Here is an 18,434-nt window from a genome sequence, read left to right as displayed (position 1 = left end):
TGAGAGTGTTGAGGTGTGTTGACAGTAAGGGCCAGTGAGAGTGTTGAGGTGTGTTGACAGTAAGGGCCAGTGAGAGTGTTGAGGTGTGTTGACAGTAAGGGCCAGTGAGAGTGTTGAGGTGTGTGGACAGTAAGGGCCAGTGAGAGTGTTGAGGTGTGTGGACAGTAAGGGCCAGTGAGAGTGTTGAGGTGTGTGGACAGTAAGGGCCAGTGAGAGTGTTGAGGTGTGTGGACAGTAAGGGCCAGTGAGAGTGTTGAGGTGTGTTGACAGTAAGGGCCAGTAAGAGTGTTGAGGTGTGTTGACAGTAAGGGCCAGTGAGAGTGTTGAGGTGTGTTGACAGTAAGGGCCAGTAAGAGTGTTGAGGTGTGTTGACAGTAAGGGCCAGTAAGAGTGTTGAGGTGTGTTGACAGTAAGGGCCAGTGAGAGTGTTGAGGTGTGTTGACAGTAAGGGCCAGTAAGAGTGTTGAGGTGTGTTGACAGTAAGGGCCAGTAAGAGTGTTGAGGTGTGTTGACAGTAAGGGCCAGTAAGAGTGTTGAGGTGTGTTGACAGTAAGGGCCAGTGAGAGTGTTGAGGTGTGTTGACAGTAAGGGCCAGTGAGAGTGTTGAGGTGTGTTGACAGTAAGGGCCAGTGAGAGTGTTGAGGTGTGTGGACAGTAAGGGCCAGTGAGAGTGTTGAGGTGTGTGGACAGTAAGGGCCAGTGAGAGTGTTGAGGTGTGTGGACAGTAAGGGCCAGTGAGAGTGTTGAGGTGTGTGGACAGTAAGGGCCAGTGAGAGTGTTGAGGTGTGTGGACAGTAAGGGCCAGTGAGAGTGTTGAGGTGTGTTGACAGTAAGGGCCAGTAAGAGTGTTGAGGTGTGTTGACAGTAAGGGCCAGTGAGAGTGTTGAGGTGTGTTGACAGTAAGGGCCAGTGAGAGTGTTGAGGTGTGTTGACAGTAAGGGCCAGTGAGAGTGTTGAGGTGTGTGGACAGTAAGGGCCAGTGAGAGTGTTGAGGTGTGTTGACAGTAAGGGCCAGTGAGAGTGTTGAGGTGTGTTGACAGTAAGGGCCAGTAAGAGTGTTGAGGTGTGTTGACAGTAAGGGCCAGTGAGAGTGTTGAGGTGTGTGGACAGTAAGGGCCAGTAAGAGTGTTGAGGTGTGTTGACAGTAAGGGCCAGTAAGAGTGTTGAGGTGTGTTGACAGTAAGGGCCAGTGAGAGTGTTGAGGTGTGTTGACAGTAAGGGCCAGTGAGAGTGTTGAGGTGTGTTGACAGTAAGGGCCAGTGAGAGTGTTGAGGTGTGTTGACAGTAAGGGCCAGTAAGAGTGTTAAGGTGTGTGGACAGTAAGGGCCAGTGAGAGTGTTGAGGTGTGTGGACAGTAAGGGCCAGTAAGAGTGTTGAGGTGTGTGGACAGTAAGGGCCAGTGAGAGTGTTGAGGTGTGTGGACAGTAAGGGCCAGTAATAGTGTTGAGGTGTGTGGACAGTAAGGGCCAGTGAGAGTGTTGAGGTGTGTTGACAGTAAGGGCCAGTAATAGTGTTGAGGTGTGTGGACAGTAAGGGCCAGTGAGAGTGTTGAGGTGTGTGGACAGTAAGGGCCAGTAAGAGTGTTGAGGTGTGTGGACAGTAAGGGCCAGTGAGAGTGTTGAGGTGTGTGGACAGTAAGGGCCAGTGAGAGTGTTAAGGTGTGTGGACAGTAAGGGCCAGTGAGAGTGTTGAGGTGTGTGGACAGTAAGGGCCAGTGAGAGTGTTGAGGTGTGTTGACAGTAAGGGCCAGTAAGAGTGTTGAGGTGTGTGGACAGTAAGGGCCAGTGAGAGTGTTGAGGTGTGTTGACAGTAAGGGCCAGTAATAGTGTTGAGGTGTGTGGACAGTAAGGGCCAGTGAGAGTGTTGAGGTGTGTTGACAGTAGGGTTGGGTATCGTTTGGGTTTTATCCGATTCCAGTACCTACTCGGTATTTTTTAAACGGTTCCGGTGCTTAAACGGTTCTTAAATCGGTCCTTAAGAAAATGAAACCGCACACACTTTATCAAAAAATAATACCCTTTAATTTACAGGGCCAAACTGGACACAATATTAACTTAAATCTTTAAACAATATAAATACAAGTAACATATGGTAATAATAAAACCAATATAAAATAAAAATTCATATTTACATAATATCAAATGAAACAATATTGTATCAAACAATGTAATAATACTGGAGATTAATAGAGATTACTATAGCAGGCAGAGCTGCCAACTCTCACGCATTGACCGTGAGACTCACGCAAATGACCCTTTTCACACAGAAAAATCGCGGACAAAGAGGACACGGACAGACAAGACAGAGAAGGTTACTTTTGATATGGAACAAATCCACAGCTGTCAGATTCTGTCAATATTTTTACGAGATTCACACAATAAATAACGTTTTGGCTCTTTGAAATGTGACAGATCGCTGTAGCGCGTCAGTTCAAACGGCACGTGATACAGCAGCCTACAAATCCACTGCTTCTTAGCTACGCAGCGTTAAGTGAACCTATGAAAGAGAACATCTCTGGTTACTGGTGTAACATATCTCTCAATAGGGAACGAGACGCTGCCAAGCTCCTCGCGCTGCCGACCAGCTTCCTTTTTCGGCAAAGAAATCTGAGGAGCAGATGGCGCGCGCGCGCCAACATAGTATGACGACGTAAGTGCGTCGATGCGGCGCCCGCGCCATCAGCCAATGAATTGGCTTGATTCTATATGGAATTCAGACTATCGGCACACCCAGAGGGCGTTCTGACACGTAATTTTACACGTGAAATGCAGCCAAACCTTGCGAGAAAGAGCGCGCTTGCGAGACAGAAGAGACTGTGCTCCAAACTGTGTAGCACACGCACGGCGGAGAGAGAGAGAGCGAGAGACCTTGTGTGTGTGCGTGTGTGCCTAATGAAGTTAGGCACCGAAATCAGGCACCGAAATTTTCGTTCTTATTCGGTCTGGTTACTACCGTTTACGTCGGAACCGGTTCCCTATTGGCACCGAGTTTCGGTACCCAACCCTAGTTGACAGTAAGGGCCAGTAATAGTGTTGAGGTGTGTGGACAGTAAGGGCCAGTGAGAGTGTTGAGGTGTGTTGACAGTAAGGGCCAGTAAGAGTGTTGAGGTGTGTGGACAGTAAGGGCCAGTAAGAGTGTTGAGGTGTGTGGACAGTAAGGGCCAGTGAGAGTGTTGAGGTGTGTGGACAGTAAGGGCCAGTGAGAGTGTTGAGGTGTGTTGACAGTAAGGGCCAGTAAGAGTGTTGAGGTGTGTGGACAGTAAGGGCCAGTGAGAGTGTTGAGGTGTGTGGACAGTAAGGGCCAGTGAGAGTGTTGAGGTGTGTTGACAGTAAGGGCCAGTAAGAGTGTTGAGGTGTGTGGACAGTAAGGGCCAGTAAGAGTGTTGAGGTGTGTGGACAGTAAGGGCCAGTGAGAGTGTTGAGGTGTGTGGACAGTAAGGGCCAGTGAGAGTGTTGAGGTGTGTTGACAGTAAGGGCCAGTAAGAGTGTTGAGGTGTGTGGACAGTAAGGGCCAGTGAGAGTGTTGAGGTGTGTGGACAGTAAGGGCCAGTGAGAGTGTTGAGGTGTGTTGACAGTAAGGGCCAGTAAGAGTGTTGAGGTGTGTTGACAGTAAGGGCCAGTGAGAGTGTTGAGGTGTGTTGACAGTAAGGGCCAGTAAGAGTGTTGAGGTGTGTTGACAGTAAGGGCCAGTGAGAGTGTTGAGGTGTGTTGACAGTAAGGGCCAGTGAGAGTGTTGAGGTGTGTGGACAGTAAGGGCCAGTGAGAGTGTTGAGGTGTGTTGACAGTAAGGGCCAGTGAGAGTGTTGAGGTGTGTGGACAGTAAGGGCCAGTGAGAGTGTTGAGGTGTGTTGACAGTAAGGGCCAGTAAGAGTGTTGAGGTGTGTTGACAGTAAGGGCCAGTAAGAGTGTTGAGGTGTGTTGACAGTAAGGGCCAGTGAGAGTGTTGAGGTGTGTTGACAGTAAGGGCCAGTGAGAGTGTTGAGGTGTGTTGACAGTAAGGGCCAGTGAGAGTGTTGAGGTGTGTGGACAGTAAGGGCCAGTGAGAGTGTTGAGGTGTGTTGACAGTAAGGGCCAGTAATAGTGTTGAGGTGTGTGGACAGTAAGGGCCAGTGAGAGTGTTGAGGTGTGTTGACAGTAAGGGCCAGTAATAGTGTTGAGGTGTGTGGACAGTAAGGGCCAGTGAGAGTGTTGAGGTGTGTGGACAGTAAGGGCCAGTGAGAGTGTTGAGGTGTGTTGACAGTAAGGGCCAGTGAGAGTGTTGAGGTGTGTTGACAGTAAGGGCCAGTAATAGTGTTGAGGTGTGTGGACAGTAAGGGCCAGTGAGAGTGTTGAGGTGTGTGGACAGTAAGGGCCAGTGAGAGTGTTGAGGTGTGTTGACAGTAAGGGCCAGTAATAGTGTTGAGGTGTGTGGACAGTAAGGGCCAGTGAGAGTGTTGAGGTGTGTGGACAGTAAGGGCCAGTAAGAGTGTTGAGGTGTGTGGACAGTAAGGGCCAGTGAGAGTGTTGAGGTGTGTTGACAGTAAGGGCCAGTAAGAGTGTTGAGGTGTGTTGACAGTAAGGCCCAGTAAGAGTGTTGAGGTGTGTGGACAGTAAGGGCCAGTAAGAGTGTTGAGGTGTGTGGACAGTAAGGGCCAGTAAGAGTGTTGAGGTGTGTGGACAGTAAGGGCCAGTGAGAGTGTTGAGGTGTGTGGACAGTAAGGGCCAGTGAGAGTGTTGAGGTGTGTGGACAGTAAGGGCCAGTAAGAGTGTTGAGGTGTGTTGACAGTAAGGGCCAGTAAGAGTGTTGAGGTGTGTGGACAGTAAGGGCCAGTAAGAGTGTTGAGGTGTGTGGACAGTAAGGGCCAGTGAGAGTGTTGAGGTGTGTGGACAGTAAGGGCCAGTGAGAGTGTTGAGGTGTGTGGACAGTAAGGGCCAGTAAGAGTGTTGAGGTGTGTGGACAGTAAGGGCCAGTAAGAGTGTTGAGGTGTGTGGACAGTAAGGGCCAGTGAGAGTGTTGAGGTGTGTGGACAGTAAGGGCCAGTAAGAGTGTTGAGGTGTGTGGACAGTAAGGGCCTCACGTCAGCATGGTTGAACATCTCGTGTAAGTTGATGCCCTCAGTGTTGAGCACCAGCTCTTTGCTGCCCTCCTTCGTGGTGACTTCGCTCAGCAAGCAGCGCGAGATGCCCTTGGTCTCCATGATGACGGCGCTGTGGGCCTGCTGGGACACCACTGACGTCAGGTCGAAGTGCACCTTACTGACGGGCAGCACCAGGGTCAGCTGAGACACACACACACACACACACACACACACACACACACAGAGAAGACAATCTCAACTCGATGCATACGGACACAGCGATACACACACTGACAACTCTGCTCACATTCATGACTAATATGAGTCTGACTGACACTAGATGATGTTTGTAGACAAACTTTAAATTGACTTTAAAAGAAAAAAGCCTAGCCAGAAAGTTTGAAGCTTGAAGCTTTTCAGTTTGTAATAGTTCCAAGTTTTAGTTTAGTAGTTTTAAAAGCCGGATATATGGATAGATTGATGGATATAGATAGATTAGAAATATTAGATATATGGATTAGTTTGGAAATAATAGATACGTTTGGAAATAATAAATAGATAGATAGATAGATAGATAGATAGATAGATAGATAGATAGATAGATAGATAGATATAGATAGATTATAAATTATAGATAGATAAATATTAGAGAGATAAACAGTTAGATAGAAAGATAAAGAAATATTAGATTAGAAATAATATAGATAAATATTAGACAGAAAGCTAAATATTAGATAGATATCTTAGAAATAATAGATAGATAAGTTTAGAAATAATATGGATAGACAGATAGATAGAAAGATAGATAAGAAATATTAGATAGATAGATAGATGCATGCATATTAGAACGACAGATAGATATTAGATGTATAGAAATAGCACATAGAACACCAGCTTAATTCAGTCTAATGGGCTTCTGAGTGTTCAATCTTACGGTTACCATTCGAAACCGAAAACTAGAGCACAATCCTACAGTGTCACCAGTGGTTCAGCACATCTCTGAAGAGCATGAGATGTGCACATGACGGCAGTGACACAGACACACACACACACACCTCACACCACAGCCCGTTCACAGTGTCGTATTTGTAGTCCTCCACAGCGGTGCTCAACTGAAGCACAGCGTTGATCCTCAAGGTCTCCTCTGAGTCTGACTGCGACTGTTCAGAGCGGTCAGGAGCCGGGGTCTCGTCAGAAGATCCCGCCTCTTCCTGTGTGTGTGAGGTCACTTCCTGTCGGTCCTCTGCCCCTTCCTGTCGGTCCTCGGCCACTTCCTGTTCCTGATCACTGCCCTGCTCGCCCTCCTCGCTCTCATAGTCCACCTGAGGGTCACATCACACACAGCCAGATTATACACACTCGTGTGGAATACATATACAGGGCCTATGGCTTGTTTACTTATTTTTTTTTTTTTTGCTAACTGTGATTTTGTATATGTACATTTCTGAAATGCAGTTACCTGATAAAAGATCACTCTAAACGGTAATGTGGACTCATGCACTTTCTGTAAAGCTGCTTTGAAATGATGTGTATTGTGAAAAGCACTATACAGATAAACGTAGCGCTGGGCGATATGGCCAAAAAAATCATATCTCGGTATTTTTTGGTTAAATGGCGATATACGATATATATCTCGGTACTTTCTACGTTTTTCTATTTGGATAAAGAAAATCTGTATTTATTTAAAAAAAAAATATTTCACATCCTGCTCAATGATTTCCAAACAATGGTGATATTGAAGGATATGGAAACAAATATAGTGAATGTAATGTAGGCTATGCAGTATCCAATATATTATGTGCAAAAAGGTGGTTAAAATCACATTACATTGTAACATTACAAACTAAAAACAAATATAATTCTTTTGTTTTTAAAATGACTTAAGGCTAGGCTAAACTAAAAATGAAAATAAAAACAAAAGCACAAACTAATTATATTAGCCTGCATTTGATTACCCCATTATAAGGGTCACTTTCATAAAAATATACTTGTAGGTTTAAAATTCCACATATGGCACATTTATTGTCTCCAACAACAAATATTTTAGCAATAGCCTATGTATATTTTAGTCAGAATTATTGCGCTACTCTTCTATTGTGCTCCGTCTGTTTGGCGCGCATGCGCGCGGCGGCGCTCATTAACGGTAGGCTTGCCGCGATAGACGGTGTTGACGGTGTTACCGGTTTTAAGCCCCATCACCGGTGACATCACTTTCCCACCGTGACGCCGCGATGTCTTGACTTTTTTAAAGTATTCGTTTTTGCTAAAATATTTATTTGAATTAATTAAAAATAATAATTATCAATTATTTAGTTCAGAAGAGAGCATACATTATAATTAAAAACTGAACTGCGCAGTGCGTGCCAAGAGCCAGTCACGTCACAGATCAGCAAGCATCAGGATTCCATTTAGCACGTGTGGAGATGAGAACGAGTCAAATTACAGAAAATCAAGATAATGGCGGAATGTGTAATTTATTTAGGCCTGTTTTATTTTCTTATTCGTTAATAAACGTTTTATGGTTCTTATTTGTTTGGGCCCACAGTTTGACGATTTTCGGCCTATGCGTGCGTTATGCTAATAAAAGTTCTGTCTATAAATAAAAGTTTTATTATCAGCGAGCCGAGTTGTTGTTTTTTTGTCCATTCAAGCAATTGACGCTGAATTGCCAATTGACGCTTATTTCGAACGCTATTTAACCCCCCCGCCCCGCCCCCCACGGTGACACCGGGATTACCGGTGTTGTGACACGTCGATTAACCGGTGGGAAATTTTCCTCACCGCGGCAACCCTAATTAACGGAAGCTTGAATTTTAGCGGAGATTCACTTGCAGAAGCTCGTCCTCTCCTGACAGTGAAATGGACATATTTGTTTGATTTTCTAACATTTACAGATGGAGAATATACATGTGAAATGTAAGTTAAGCACTGAGGAAAGCACCATGTCTCAAACGCATTAATCAGCGCAAGTATTTATCTGTCAGTCAGCAACAGTTTCTGTCAGAGCATCTGACAGGGCAAGCTGCTTTAAACTTGTTTACTATATCTTACCAGTTATTTTAAAGCGCTTAATATAAGCTTGTGTCATGTTTAGGACAAATTGTAGGCTACCATACACTTTCACTGCAGGAGCTCACACTGCGTCCTCCGCTATTTTTCAGATGTGCTCGTATCAAACTACTGTATCGATATAAACGGTATTGCCTCATTCCATATCGTGGGGATAAAAAATATCGATATATTGTACAAACTCGATATACCGCCCAGCCCTAGATAAACGTAATTGAATATGGCTTGTTCAATGTGGAAACTGCATAAAAATAGTCATAAAAATACATTAGGTTCTTTGGGTTATCATCTTATATATCCACACACAAACTCAAAGCTCTTCACCACAACCCGCCAAAATAAGAGTTTGAAGTCACTATAACAGAAATGTATTGTAGAGCATACTGTGCTTCTCAAAGCAATATGAATACAGTTTATTAAAACTTATTTATGAAGCCCCTCTTCCTGAAAAGCACACTGTGCTCTGATTGGTCGGCTGGAGCAGTGTGTTGTGATTGGTCGAGCGCTTCGAGTGTGTTTGGGAAATGCCCCGCCCCTTACCATAACCGCCAGTTTAACACACTACTAACTCACTCAACCAGGCCCCTCCCCTTTATTCTGCGTATGAATTATTATAATGAGGAATATTGTGACGTGTTCGTTCACGGAAGAAACTCAAGACTACAATGGAGGCGTTTCAGGAGTTCAGGAACACTGACACTGATATAGAGGAGAACTGGAGCTTTCTCATGATCACACAGCAACATCACACACTAAACACAGATGAACAAAAGCAGAAGTTTTAATACCTCCTCTTCCTGTTTCTCTTTTCTCCTGGAGTCCGTAGCATCAGCATCACCTTCATTCGCCACGTCATCCACAATCATGTTGTTTTCTGGATCCTCATTGCCTTCATCCTGTGGAGAAGTCAGGCAAGAGACAGTCATTACCCCATGTTATTACACTACTCTGTGGAATGCTTGATTCTGATTGGTCGATCGCTCCATCCAGCAGTGTGATATTCCCAGATAACAGCCGCTGAACACAGAAACACAGGCTCATCCGGGTCACTGCAGTCCTCAGCGCTATACGCTCGCTAGGATCGGGTTTTCCTCAAGGAAGTTTTGCATTTGGTGAGCTAATAAAATATTAAAACTCAGTCGAATACATTGTGTACAGTTATTTAATTATGCCAGCCAGTATCGTGGACTCTCTCTTGTTTCAAACAAATGCAGCGGCGGCCATTTTGTGTCTATTGTTTTGTACACTGTTGGATTATAAGATATAAACAGGTACGATTTTAAAGCAGTTTAATCTGAAATCAATCTCTCTTATCCCCATAATTATTAATGTGTTGAAATGCTGTGTAATAAGTGTTATGACTGTATACCGTATCTCTTAAATGTCCGTCTAGTTTGAACTCGCCGCTGAAACTGCTCTCTCCGCGAAGCTTTGCGTTTAAAGACCTAATAAAATATTTCAACTCAGATCAATATTTAGTGTCTAATTATGAACTTATGTGGCAAGCAGCCGTGTAATAAGCGGGATAATGTACATCCAACCGGTTGTTATATCAGAATAACCCCGTAGTGTTACAAATTTATTAAAATGTTTAATTTAGATTTCCAATACTATAGTATATAAACTGAGGAAGTTTATTAGTGTGAATTTTGTAACTAAGGTAAATTATGTCACAAACCTGCCTGTTCCTGTCTGTCCTGATCTCTCTATTGTAAGTTAAATTGATCAGAGCACTGAGACTATCACCTTTTGTTTTTATGCACTGCCTGGCCATTAAGCTTTATGATAATGTGAAGGTATGGGTGATACAATCAGGCTGATTGGATTGCCATCTATACATATGACACTGTTATGCTGATGAGATCAGGGCTGGGGAATTTCCGGTAACGAGCTGAATCCTGTGCTTCATTTACATGCTTTGTTTCAGAGTGTCTCCCCCTTTATGTAACTCCTCCCCCTTGTAAGGTATACGAACAGTCTGTATTTTAGTTTAGTCAGACTTGGGTAAGATTTTTGGACGAAGCAGACTTGGGAATCTTACAGCAATGCAACAGCAATAAAGAACCCTGCTTAAAAGATACACCCGAGTCTCCTGGTCTTTGCTTCTGAGTTTTCAAACACTTTAGAAGAAAAAAGTCCACAACACCCCCATCAGGTGTGTGCTCTCAGAATAAACCCCCTTCAGGTGTGTGTGTGTGTTGTCTCAGAATAAACCCCTTCAGGTTGATTAAGACCTGACCCTGATCACCCTGTCGGGTTTATTCTAAGATAACAGCCGGCTGGATGTACACTATCATTTACTTAAATCTCATGTTGTTAAAAAAATAGTGAGAAAATTGTATCGTGAAATCAGTATGGTGAATCGTATCGCCTCGTGAGTCGCTGCATCTCCAGCGGTGAGTGTGTACCTCTCGGGCGGCGACTCCGCCGGTCTCTCCCTCTCCGTCGCCTGCCGTGGCTCTGCGCGTGTCCACCATACTGATCGCCGCCAGTTTAACGCTCAGCTTCTTGATGGCCTCCAGAAACAGCCGGAAGAACCTGTAACGCACACATGAGCGGTGAGACGCCGGGCACTGGTGTGTGGAGCAGCAGTCTGAGACGGCTTCAGGCACACCTCCGCTCCATGAAGTGCAGGATCTCATCGGGGGTGAGCAGCTTGTCCTGCTGGTATCGCTCGGGAGGCAGGAACTGGAACGTGAGCTTGAAGACGCGGGATTTGTCGCCTCGCTTCTTCAGCATGCGGAAGGTTTCTATCACGTCCACCTTGTGGAGCACCTGTGGAGATCAAGAGTTTCAACAACTGATCGACTCATCATATGACAGATACTGTAAAATAAAACTTTTCAAGCACTACTTTTCGGTAGGAATACAATCAGATCTCATTTATCAAAGATTATCTTTCAAATTCTCAAAAAAGGTAAATAGATACATAAACTAATAAAAAAAGGGTACAAATAAAGTGCAGCACATGCAATGACTGTGGAAACTTTAACCATTGAAAGGATAGTATGACAAAGACATCGCTTTATTCAAACTGTTTTTTTCTCCCATGAACACATGATGAATATAAACTGTATCATATACGTGGACATTTATGAGCAATATCACACTCATGGCTGCAGCGTTAATTTTGTGTGAAACGATTGTTTTATCAATAAAATTAAGCAGTAATTTCACGTACAGGTGAAACTCGGAAAATTAGAATATTGTGCAAAAGTTCATTTATTTCAGTAATTCAACTTAAAAGCTGAAGCTAATATATTATATAGACTCATTACATGCAAAGTGAGATATTTCAAGCCTTTATTTGTTTTAATTTTGATGATTATAGCTTACAGCTTATGAAAACCCATATTCTAAATTAGAATATTGTGAAAAGGTTTTCATTCGGCACATCTTTATAACTACTATTCATTTTGTATTGAATCATTTATAAGTGATATATAATTGTTCATGAAGGCTGGAAATGAAAAAGACTTTATATTCAGGTGTGCATAATTATTAGGCATGTTTTGTTTTACAGATCAAATAAGCCAAAAAAGAGATTTAAGAATCCATTTTTCAGGACTCTTTCCCTAACCTAAGTCTCTGAGATCCTGATATCGTGCACTTCTGGAAAATGTTCCTGATGGTTTCACTCTTAATTCTTCTTTTGCAGTAAACGTGTCTCTTCTTCTCACCTGTTTTTGTCTGACCCTGCTGACCCGATGAGCATTTCCCTGTCCAATGCTCATGCCTTAACTGCAATTTCTAGTATTGCATTAGTAATGCATCCTTCTCATGGGCATTTAATAATGTTTGACTTTTCAATCCGAGTTAAATCTCTTTTTTGGCTTATTTGATCTGTAAAAGAAAACGTGCCTAATAATTATGCACACCTGAATATAAGGTGTTTTTCATTTCCAGCCTTCATTAACAATATCACTTATACATGATTAAATACTAAATTAATAGTAGTTTTTAAGATTAATGTGGTTTGGAATTGGTAAAATATGAATACGATCAGAAAATCAACGTGCATAATAATTCAGTGTAGATTTGAGATCTACAGCGAAGGGGAAAAACTTCTCGTAAACACTGAGCCGGCCGTGCCCACCTCTGATAAACACACGCGTGTCAGCTTCTTCCGCAGGGTCTTCACACGCTTCAAGGCTTTCTTGTTGGCCAGGACTGGGATGCTCATCATGGGGGTCTTGATGTTAGAGCTGGCAATTAAGAGGATTTCTCTTAATCTGTGGAAGAGGATTTCACGTTAACACGTCTTCGCTCTATAGCATATTGGTACTGAATATAAAAAACAAGCAAAAAAAATGAAGTTAAATCAATTCAAAAGGAGTTTGTGGTGCACAACCGTCACGTATCTGCGGATACTAGGAACGTTTGCATCCAAAGGTCTGCATAAAGTACATAACTCAGGCATGAACGAGAGGGTGTGTGGATGAAACAACGTTTGTGAAGACCCCTCACGGCTGTACCGCACACAGCAGAGGTTACTGTTTACATCTCATCCAACGATCCTTGTATCCATAGCAAAAAGTAAATTTAGGAGGATGATTTAAAGGGGACATATCATGTAAATCTGATTTCCCTGTGTGTAAGTGCTATAATCGGGTACCCTGTGCTTCTACCAACACAGAAAACGTGACAAGTGAAACCCAGTAACTGTGTTTTGGCATGTCAAAAATTAAGCCGATCAGATTTCACTCAGGAAGAGGATCTTATTATAATATTCCCGGCCCTTAATCTGCACGTTTACACACACGGCACGACATTCGGTTCGGCGAGCGCCAACAGAGACCAGTTCTAATGCACCGGAGAAGATCCAGCAAAGCTTGAAACTGTTCTGTGGTCGAGCACAGACGACACTGAACACTATTGACCAGAACATGTCACTGCTGTCTTATAAACACCTCAGGAACTGTGGACACTTGTGGAAGAGTTCAACATGATGAGGAGATGATCAGTGTAACTCCACAACAACTACAGAAATGTCTCAGCTAACATTCAGAAGCTCTCCCTGAGTCTCTCCGTAAGGCTGCACTCGCTGCTGGTTACTCCTGATTCTGGATCAGTGAGATCGGCCTGTGTTGTTATTGCCGGAGTCTCTGAAGCTTGTGTTAAGGCTCCGCCCTCTTCTGAACGGAGGCGGGGCTAAAGCTCATTTGCATTTAAAGGATCACACCCAAAAAGGGGCAAATTTGACAAGCTACAATAAATGATCTGATATTTTGAGCTGAAACTTCACACACACATTCTGGGGACACCTTAGATTTATATTACATCTTGTGAAAAGGGGCATATAATATGTCACCTTTAAAGAAACCCTGGTTTCAAGGACTTGTATAAGTGTGTAAAATGGAGGAAAAATGTTTCTGTTTATTTATAATTGTGATTTATTGTAAATAATTTTCAGAGGGGAGAAAATTAAACGTATGTTTTGGACAGTTCAGTTAAAAAAATAATAATAATATTGGTCGTGAATGTGTTCATGTAGAGTTGTGTGATGTCCCTGTCAGTGAGGTCTGACCTGGGAATGCCGAGCGTGACGTTCATCTCGCCCCTGCCGGCGAAGTGGAAGGTGTTGAGGGTCATCTGTGTGGAGGGCTCCCCGATGCTCTGAGCCGCCAGCAGACCCACCGCCTCCCCGGGGTCGCACAGCGCCCGCTGCCACTTCAGCTGCAGGAGGGGCCTGAGTCTGACACACACACACACAAAGGCGGGATTAGCTGAGGTGACGTGACGCTAACATACAGCAGACAAACGGCTAGTAGTGACATCAGAGCAATCCACCTGTCACTCAAGTGGCCACGCCCTTAATTATGCACAAATTTAAGGCGTGATATAATTTAAACGGATGTGTTACTAAAAAATTTACCCTCTCACAGTTTTCATGAAGGGCAAAATTAGCATTATAGACCAAAACCCCTTTTTGCACCAGGCGGTAAACGTGTTTTTCTGCTGTAAAGTTGGTCATTTTAACATGGGGGTTTATGGGATTGACTCTCTTCAGCAGCCGGCCTCTTGTGGCCAGTCGATGAACTGCAGTTTAAGTCACTCAGTGTTGGATTGAAGAGAGAGACGGGAAGGTTGGCGCTTGATTAAAACAAATAATCAAATTACAAGCAATAACACAAATACAACAGAACAACTGTTTTCCATGTTTTTCAGGGGAGTTTTTCAGTAATTTTCAGGTAAAGAACATATAATAATAATAATAATAATAATCGAATGTAAAATAGCACTGCATAGTCTTCACTGTATAAATTAAATATGGATGAATCCTTATTAAAGTTACAAAAGTTATACAGTCAAGTGCAGTGAGCAGTTTGTTGTTTGATTAACATTAAAACAAGAGCAGCAGGTTTATTAGGCTGCTGTCACTTTAAGAGCGAATGCACGGATCCAATATACTCATACACATGCATTTTATTTCTCAACTGTTTATGTTCACTTAAGACTATGTTGACTAGGATACTTACTGTGTGTGATCATGTCTGTTCAAAACGCAAGACGTGAAAGAGAGCTCTATTCAGCATCAGCTTTCTGGGTTCACATGCGAGGCTTTCTGCTTCAGATCAAAAAACCCTTATGCAATAAATCACGAACAACTGGAATAGTTAAAGGTGCACTATGAAGAAATGTTGGGTAACAAATTTATGAGACAGTTTTTTGACACGGACATTTTTGTCCACAATAGACTAGTGGTGGGGGAAAAATAGATTCTGTTCAGTATCGCAATATTTTGCGCACGCAATTATATCAATACAGTAGCGCAAAGTATTTCAATATTTAATTATCAAATTATCTGTTTTACTTTCGGGTTTTCTCCATTGGATTTCTCTGAGTTTACTCTGATGATTTACATTTGCGTATTACATCCACAAGGTGGCGCTTGTTGCGATGCTTTGTTGTTATGCATTCAACAGCAGATTCAAATAAAAATGGCTTCCCCATCACAGCCGGCTGAACACGACGCTCCGTCGTCTTTCTAATCGAAAGTGTGGGTAAATTTTGGTTTTCATCCAAAAGCGTGTAGTAAAGACCTCAACATTATTTATATGATTATTCTCAGGTTTATGTTACTCTATTATGTCTGCTTTATGTTACTCTGTTGTATTTAAATAATTTTAAGTTATGTGCTGGGAGCTCAGCGTTCATGCGAGAGTTTTCCAATTTTTAGAGAATAATGACGTCCTGTCCTGTAATAAGGTCCTGTGTCCTGAATGTTCAAGGACAAAGTTTTTGCACTATCCTCCTAAGTTTTTGCAGTTAATGTGTAGAAGATAATGTTCACAGAATTAAATGTGACATTTGAAGTGAGTCTTATTTTCCTAATTTTTTGTGATGCCTTTGAATAATATGGGGAACATGAATCGCAATATATCGCAGAATCGAATCGCAATACTTGCTGTATCGCAATATGTTAAGAATCGCAATAATATTGAATCGTGGCCCAAATATTGCAAAACTATTGAATCGTCACATTTTTGCCAATTCCCACCCTTACAATGGACCTATGTGTAACTTATTTTAATTGACGCACAAGGGTTAACTATTTTAGTAACTTGTTTAAATATATGGAAACTCTTAGTTTCTGTACCAAAAATAAAAAATAAAAATGACAACCCAGTCAGAAAGTAACCCATCACAACAGATGTACCCTAGGAAACCGATTCACCCACATCAAATGTTGTGGACAATGGACTGATTCTAGTAGCTCTTCATATTCTAGAATGGCCCTTTAATCCAGATTGTTTACATGAATTCTCACCTATCGGAGTCCACGGTCTCAGAAGACACCGGAAACTCCTGCTTGACGTTGAACTGATCGAGGTAGTTCTCGACGATGGCCTCGAAGGTCTCGGACACGGAGCCGAAGCAGATGTCGGGCCGGTGAACAGCCAGACATGGGTCAGGGCAGTGAGACGTCTTCTTCAGATACCTCCTCCGGCCCGCCTCTCCCAGAGCCCTCCACCGCTCCATGAGCTAGCACCAGAAACACCGTCAGGCGCATTACAGTCACAGAGACATCAACATGCACAATTCTAGTTATTTTAATTGAATATTGCAGTGTTTATTATAAATTATTTATCGGTGCACATCGTCATTATTGTTTTAATAATCTTGACTCAGAATAAGTTCCTCTTGCAGCATCTCTTCTCTTCTCTGATGACGAGGGCGGGGCTATAACCTGTCACTCACATGAGAACAGCCAATAGCAAACCACAACCGTCCAATCAATTCCCCACAGACACAATCAAGCCCCGCCCACATGTGTTCTTGTTCCTGAAGCGTTTCACTCGATATACGACACAATAGAGGAGAAAAGTTCTGCTTCATGCTGACTTTAATCTTCATGACCCTCATCTTTCCCTTGGGTCATTTTGACCCGAAACTCATTTTTTAATAATTTTTTTAAAATCGAGTGCCCATCAGAGGGGTCCAAGAACCCTGGACTTTTGTCACACTTGAAAACACAAAAAATTATGGATTTGAGAAGTTTTGTGGTTGAAATTTTAAAAAGTAACAAATTCTTCCCTTAGGAATGAATTGAATGTGAGGAATGCTTCAGTGAATTGAGAATCTTTAGTTTTTTCTATGTGTAAACTAAAAATGCTAAAACTTAACCAAAAAAAAGATTTTATAATGTCGTACATGTGTATTTGAATGCATACCGAAGCAACTGGCTTTAGGACCCAGCAGAACAGCTCATTTGCTCCATATAGAGCTATAAGCCCATCTAGAGTCATGAAATATCATCTTATATTATTTGTTTTCCACAAGAGGTCGGCAAAGACACCCGATGTAAGATATTTAGAGCTGAATTAAAAGGGTTATGCATGAAAGTGTGAGTTATTTTGAATTTAATTTTAAAGAATGTGAGGATTGTGCTTAAATTACTATTTATTTGTTATTAATTGATCAAATCTAGTAATTTAAAGGTAAATAAAATAAAAAATAACAAAAAAATTGCATTAAAAAATAGAAAAAATATTATCAAAATTAAAATAAAATAAGCTTTCTGGAAAAAAAAGAAAAAAAGTCTAAGTTTAGGGCTTCGGGTCATTTTGACCCGCGAGGGAATACTGTGGTATTCTGGAAAGGTTTGAGGAACTGAATCATCTTTCTAACAAGCATCTGTGAGCTAAAGCTCTCCACGGCGGCTCCGGTACCTGTAGAGTGGCCGCCTCTCTCCCGTTGGCCCGATCCTGGGCCTCCAGCTGAGACTTCAGCTTGCTCAGCTTCTTCTGCGAGAACAGCAGAAAGCCACCGCCTCGGGGAGAAACACGCTCATGTTTCGCTTTCCATCTCTTAATGGCTTTAAAGTGATTAACCGCTTCCTCTGGGTCCATTTTATCCAGGACTTCATCCAAGCACTTAGACTTTCTGATAACCTAGAAAATAATGCACTGTTAACCCGTGTTGTGTGTAACTCATTAAAGCCAAATTGAGTTACGTAATCAGATTACTTTTTCAAGTAACTAGTAAAGTAACGCATTACTTTTTCAATTTACAACAAAATATCTGAGTTACTTTTTCACATTTATTAACTGACAGCTCTCCTGTCCACATGTTGAGAGAAATAAAGTGAGGAGGTGTTGCGCTGTGTGAGTGTGTGTAAACATGGTGCAGAAACATGTCTATGTACAGTCACCTCGTAGTTGTCTTTGATGAACGGGAACTGGCGCGGCTGTAGGAACTGGATCTTGGGGACGTCGAGCCCGTCTTCTCCGTAAAGAAACTGGATCACGCTTCCATCACTGTCCCGCACAGTCAGATCATACTGGACCACCAGACCTTCCAGATGCTTGATCACACACCTGAAACACACCAGCACTTCAGATCTTCTGACAGAAGAGTGTGAAGAAGCAGAAGCGGCTCAGCGAGACCCAGATCTACCTCTGCAGATAACCAGATCGACTGGTTTTGACCGCAGTGTCCACGAGTCCTTCACGACCAGCCATGCAATGGAAAAAGAACTCCTGAAAACAGAAAGAGAGACACCACTTACATTTAATTTTTCTACATACAGTGACTGAAAAAACTATATTTTGAGGTTTTCAGATGTAGCATACCAGGTTTCATTTCAATTGATCAAAGTTTGGCTGAGATACAGCATCTAATCTAATTTTGGGTCAACATCACAATAACTTTTGGACAAAAAGGAATAGCAAAATTCTGTTCAGTCATTTCTGTGTGGCTCGGTTTTCGATTCCCCAGTTATATTGCTTTTGGTTTGTTATTTTGGCCTTGCCCTCCTCTTCTAAAGCCATCGCTTCCCTTAAAAGTTTATTTTTCTATTTTACCT

General features: G+C 42.6%; 1 protein-coding gene across 1 annotated transcript in view; it reads right to left on the bottom strand.

Annotated features, from left to right (window-relative positions):
* polr1a (RNA polymerase I subunit A) overlaps positions 1 to 18,434 on the bottom strand; it is a 74,244-nt gene that overhangs the window by 11,750 nt on the left and 44,060 nt on the right. The window contains exons 21-31 of the mRNA XM_056268960.1: positions 18,026 to 18,108; positions 17,781 to 17,946; positions 17,299 to 17,520; positions 15,897 to 16,111; positions 13,653 to 13,820; positions 12,222 to 12,357; positions 10,740 to 10,900; positions 10,534 to 10,663; positions 8,914 to 9,021; positions 6,112 to 6,378; positions 5,057 to 5,257 (exon numbers count right to left, since the gene is read on the bottom strand). Of these exons, the coding sequence (XP_056124935.1) occupies positions 5,057 to 5,257; positions 6,112 to 6,378; positions 8,914 to 9,021; positions 10,534 to 10,663; positions 10,740 to 10,900; positions 12,222 to 12,357; positions 13,653 to 13,820; positions 15,897 to 16,111; positions 17,299 to 17,520; positions 17,781 to 17,946; positions 18,026 to 18,108 (1,857 nt within the window). The remainder of the gene's footprint in view (positions 1 to 5,056; positions 5,258 to 6,111; positions 6,379 to 8,913; positions 9,022 to 10,533; positions 10,664 to 10,739; positions 10,901 to 12,221; positions 12,358 to 13,652; positions 13,821 to 15,896; positions 16,112 to 17,298; positions 17,521 to 17,780; positions 17,947 to 18,025; positions 18,109 to 18,434) is intronic.

The sequence above is a fragment of the Rhinichthys klamathensis genome, unplaced genomic scaffold (genome assembly GCF_029890125.1).
Source record: "Rhinichthys klamathensis goyatoka isolate OS25496 unplaced genomic scaffold, OSU_Roscu_1.1 h1tg000278l_1, whole genome shotgun sequence".
NCBI classification, from domain to species: domain Eukaryota; kingdom Metazoa; phylum Chordata; class Actinopteri; order Cypriniformes; family Leuciscidae; genus Rhinichthys; species Rhinichthys klamathensis.
This window is presented reverse-complemented; position numbering and strand designations above follow the sequence as displayed.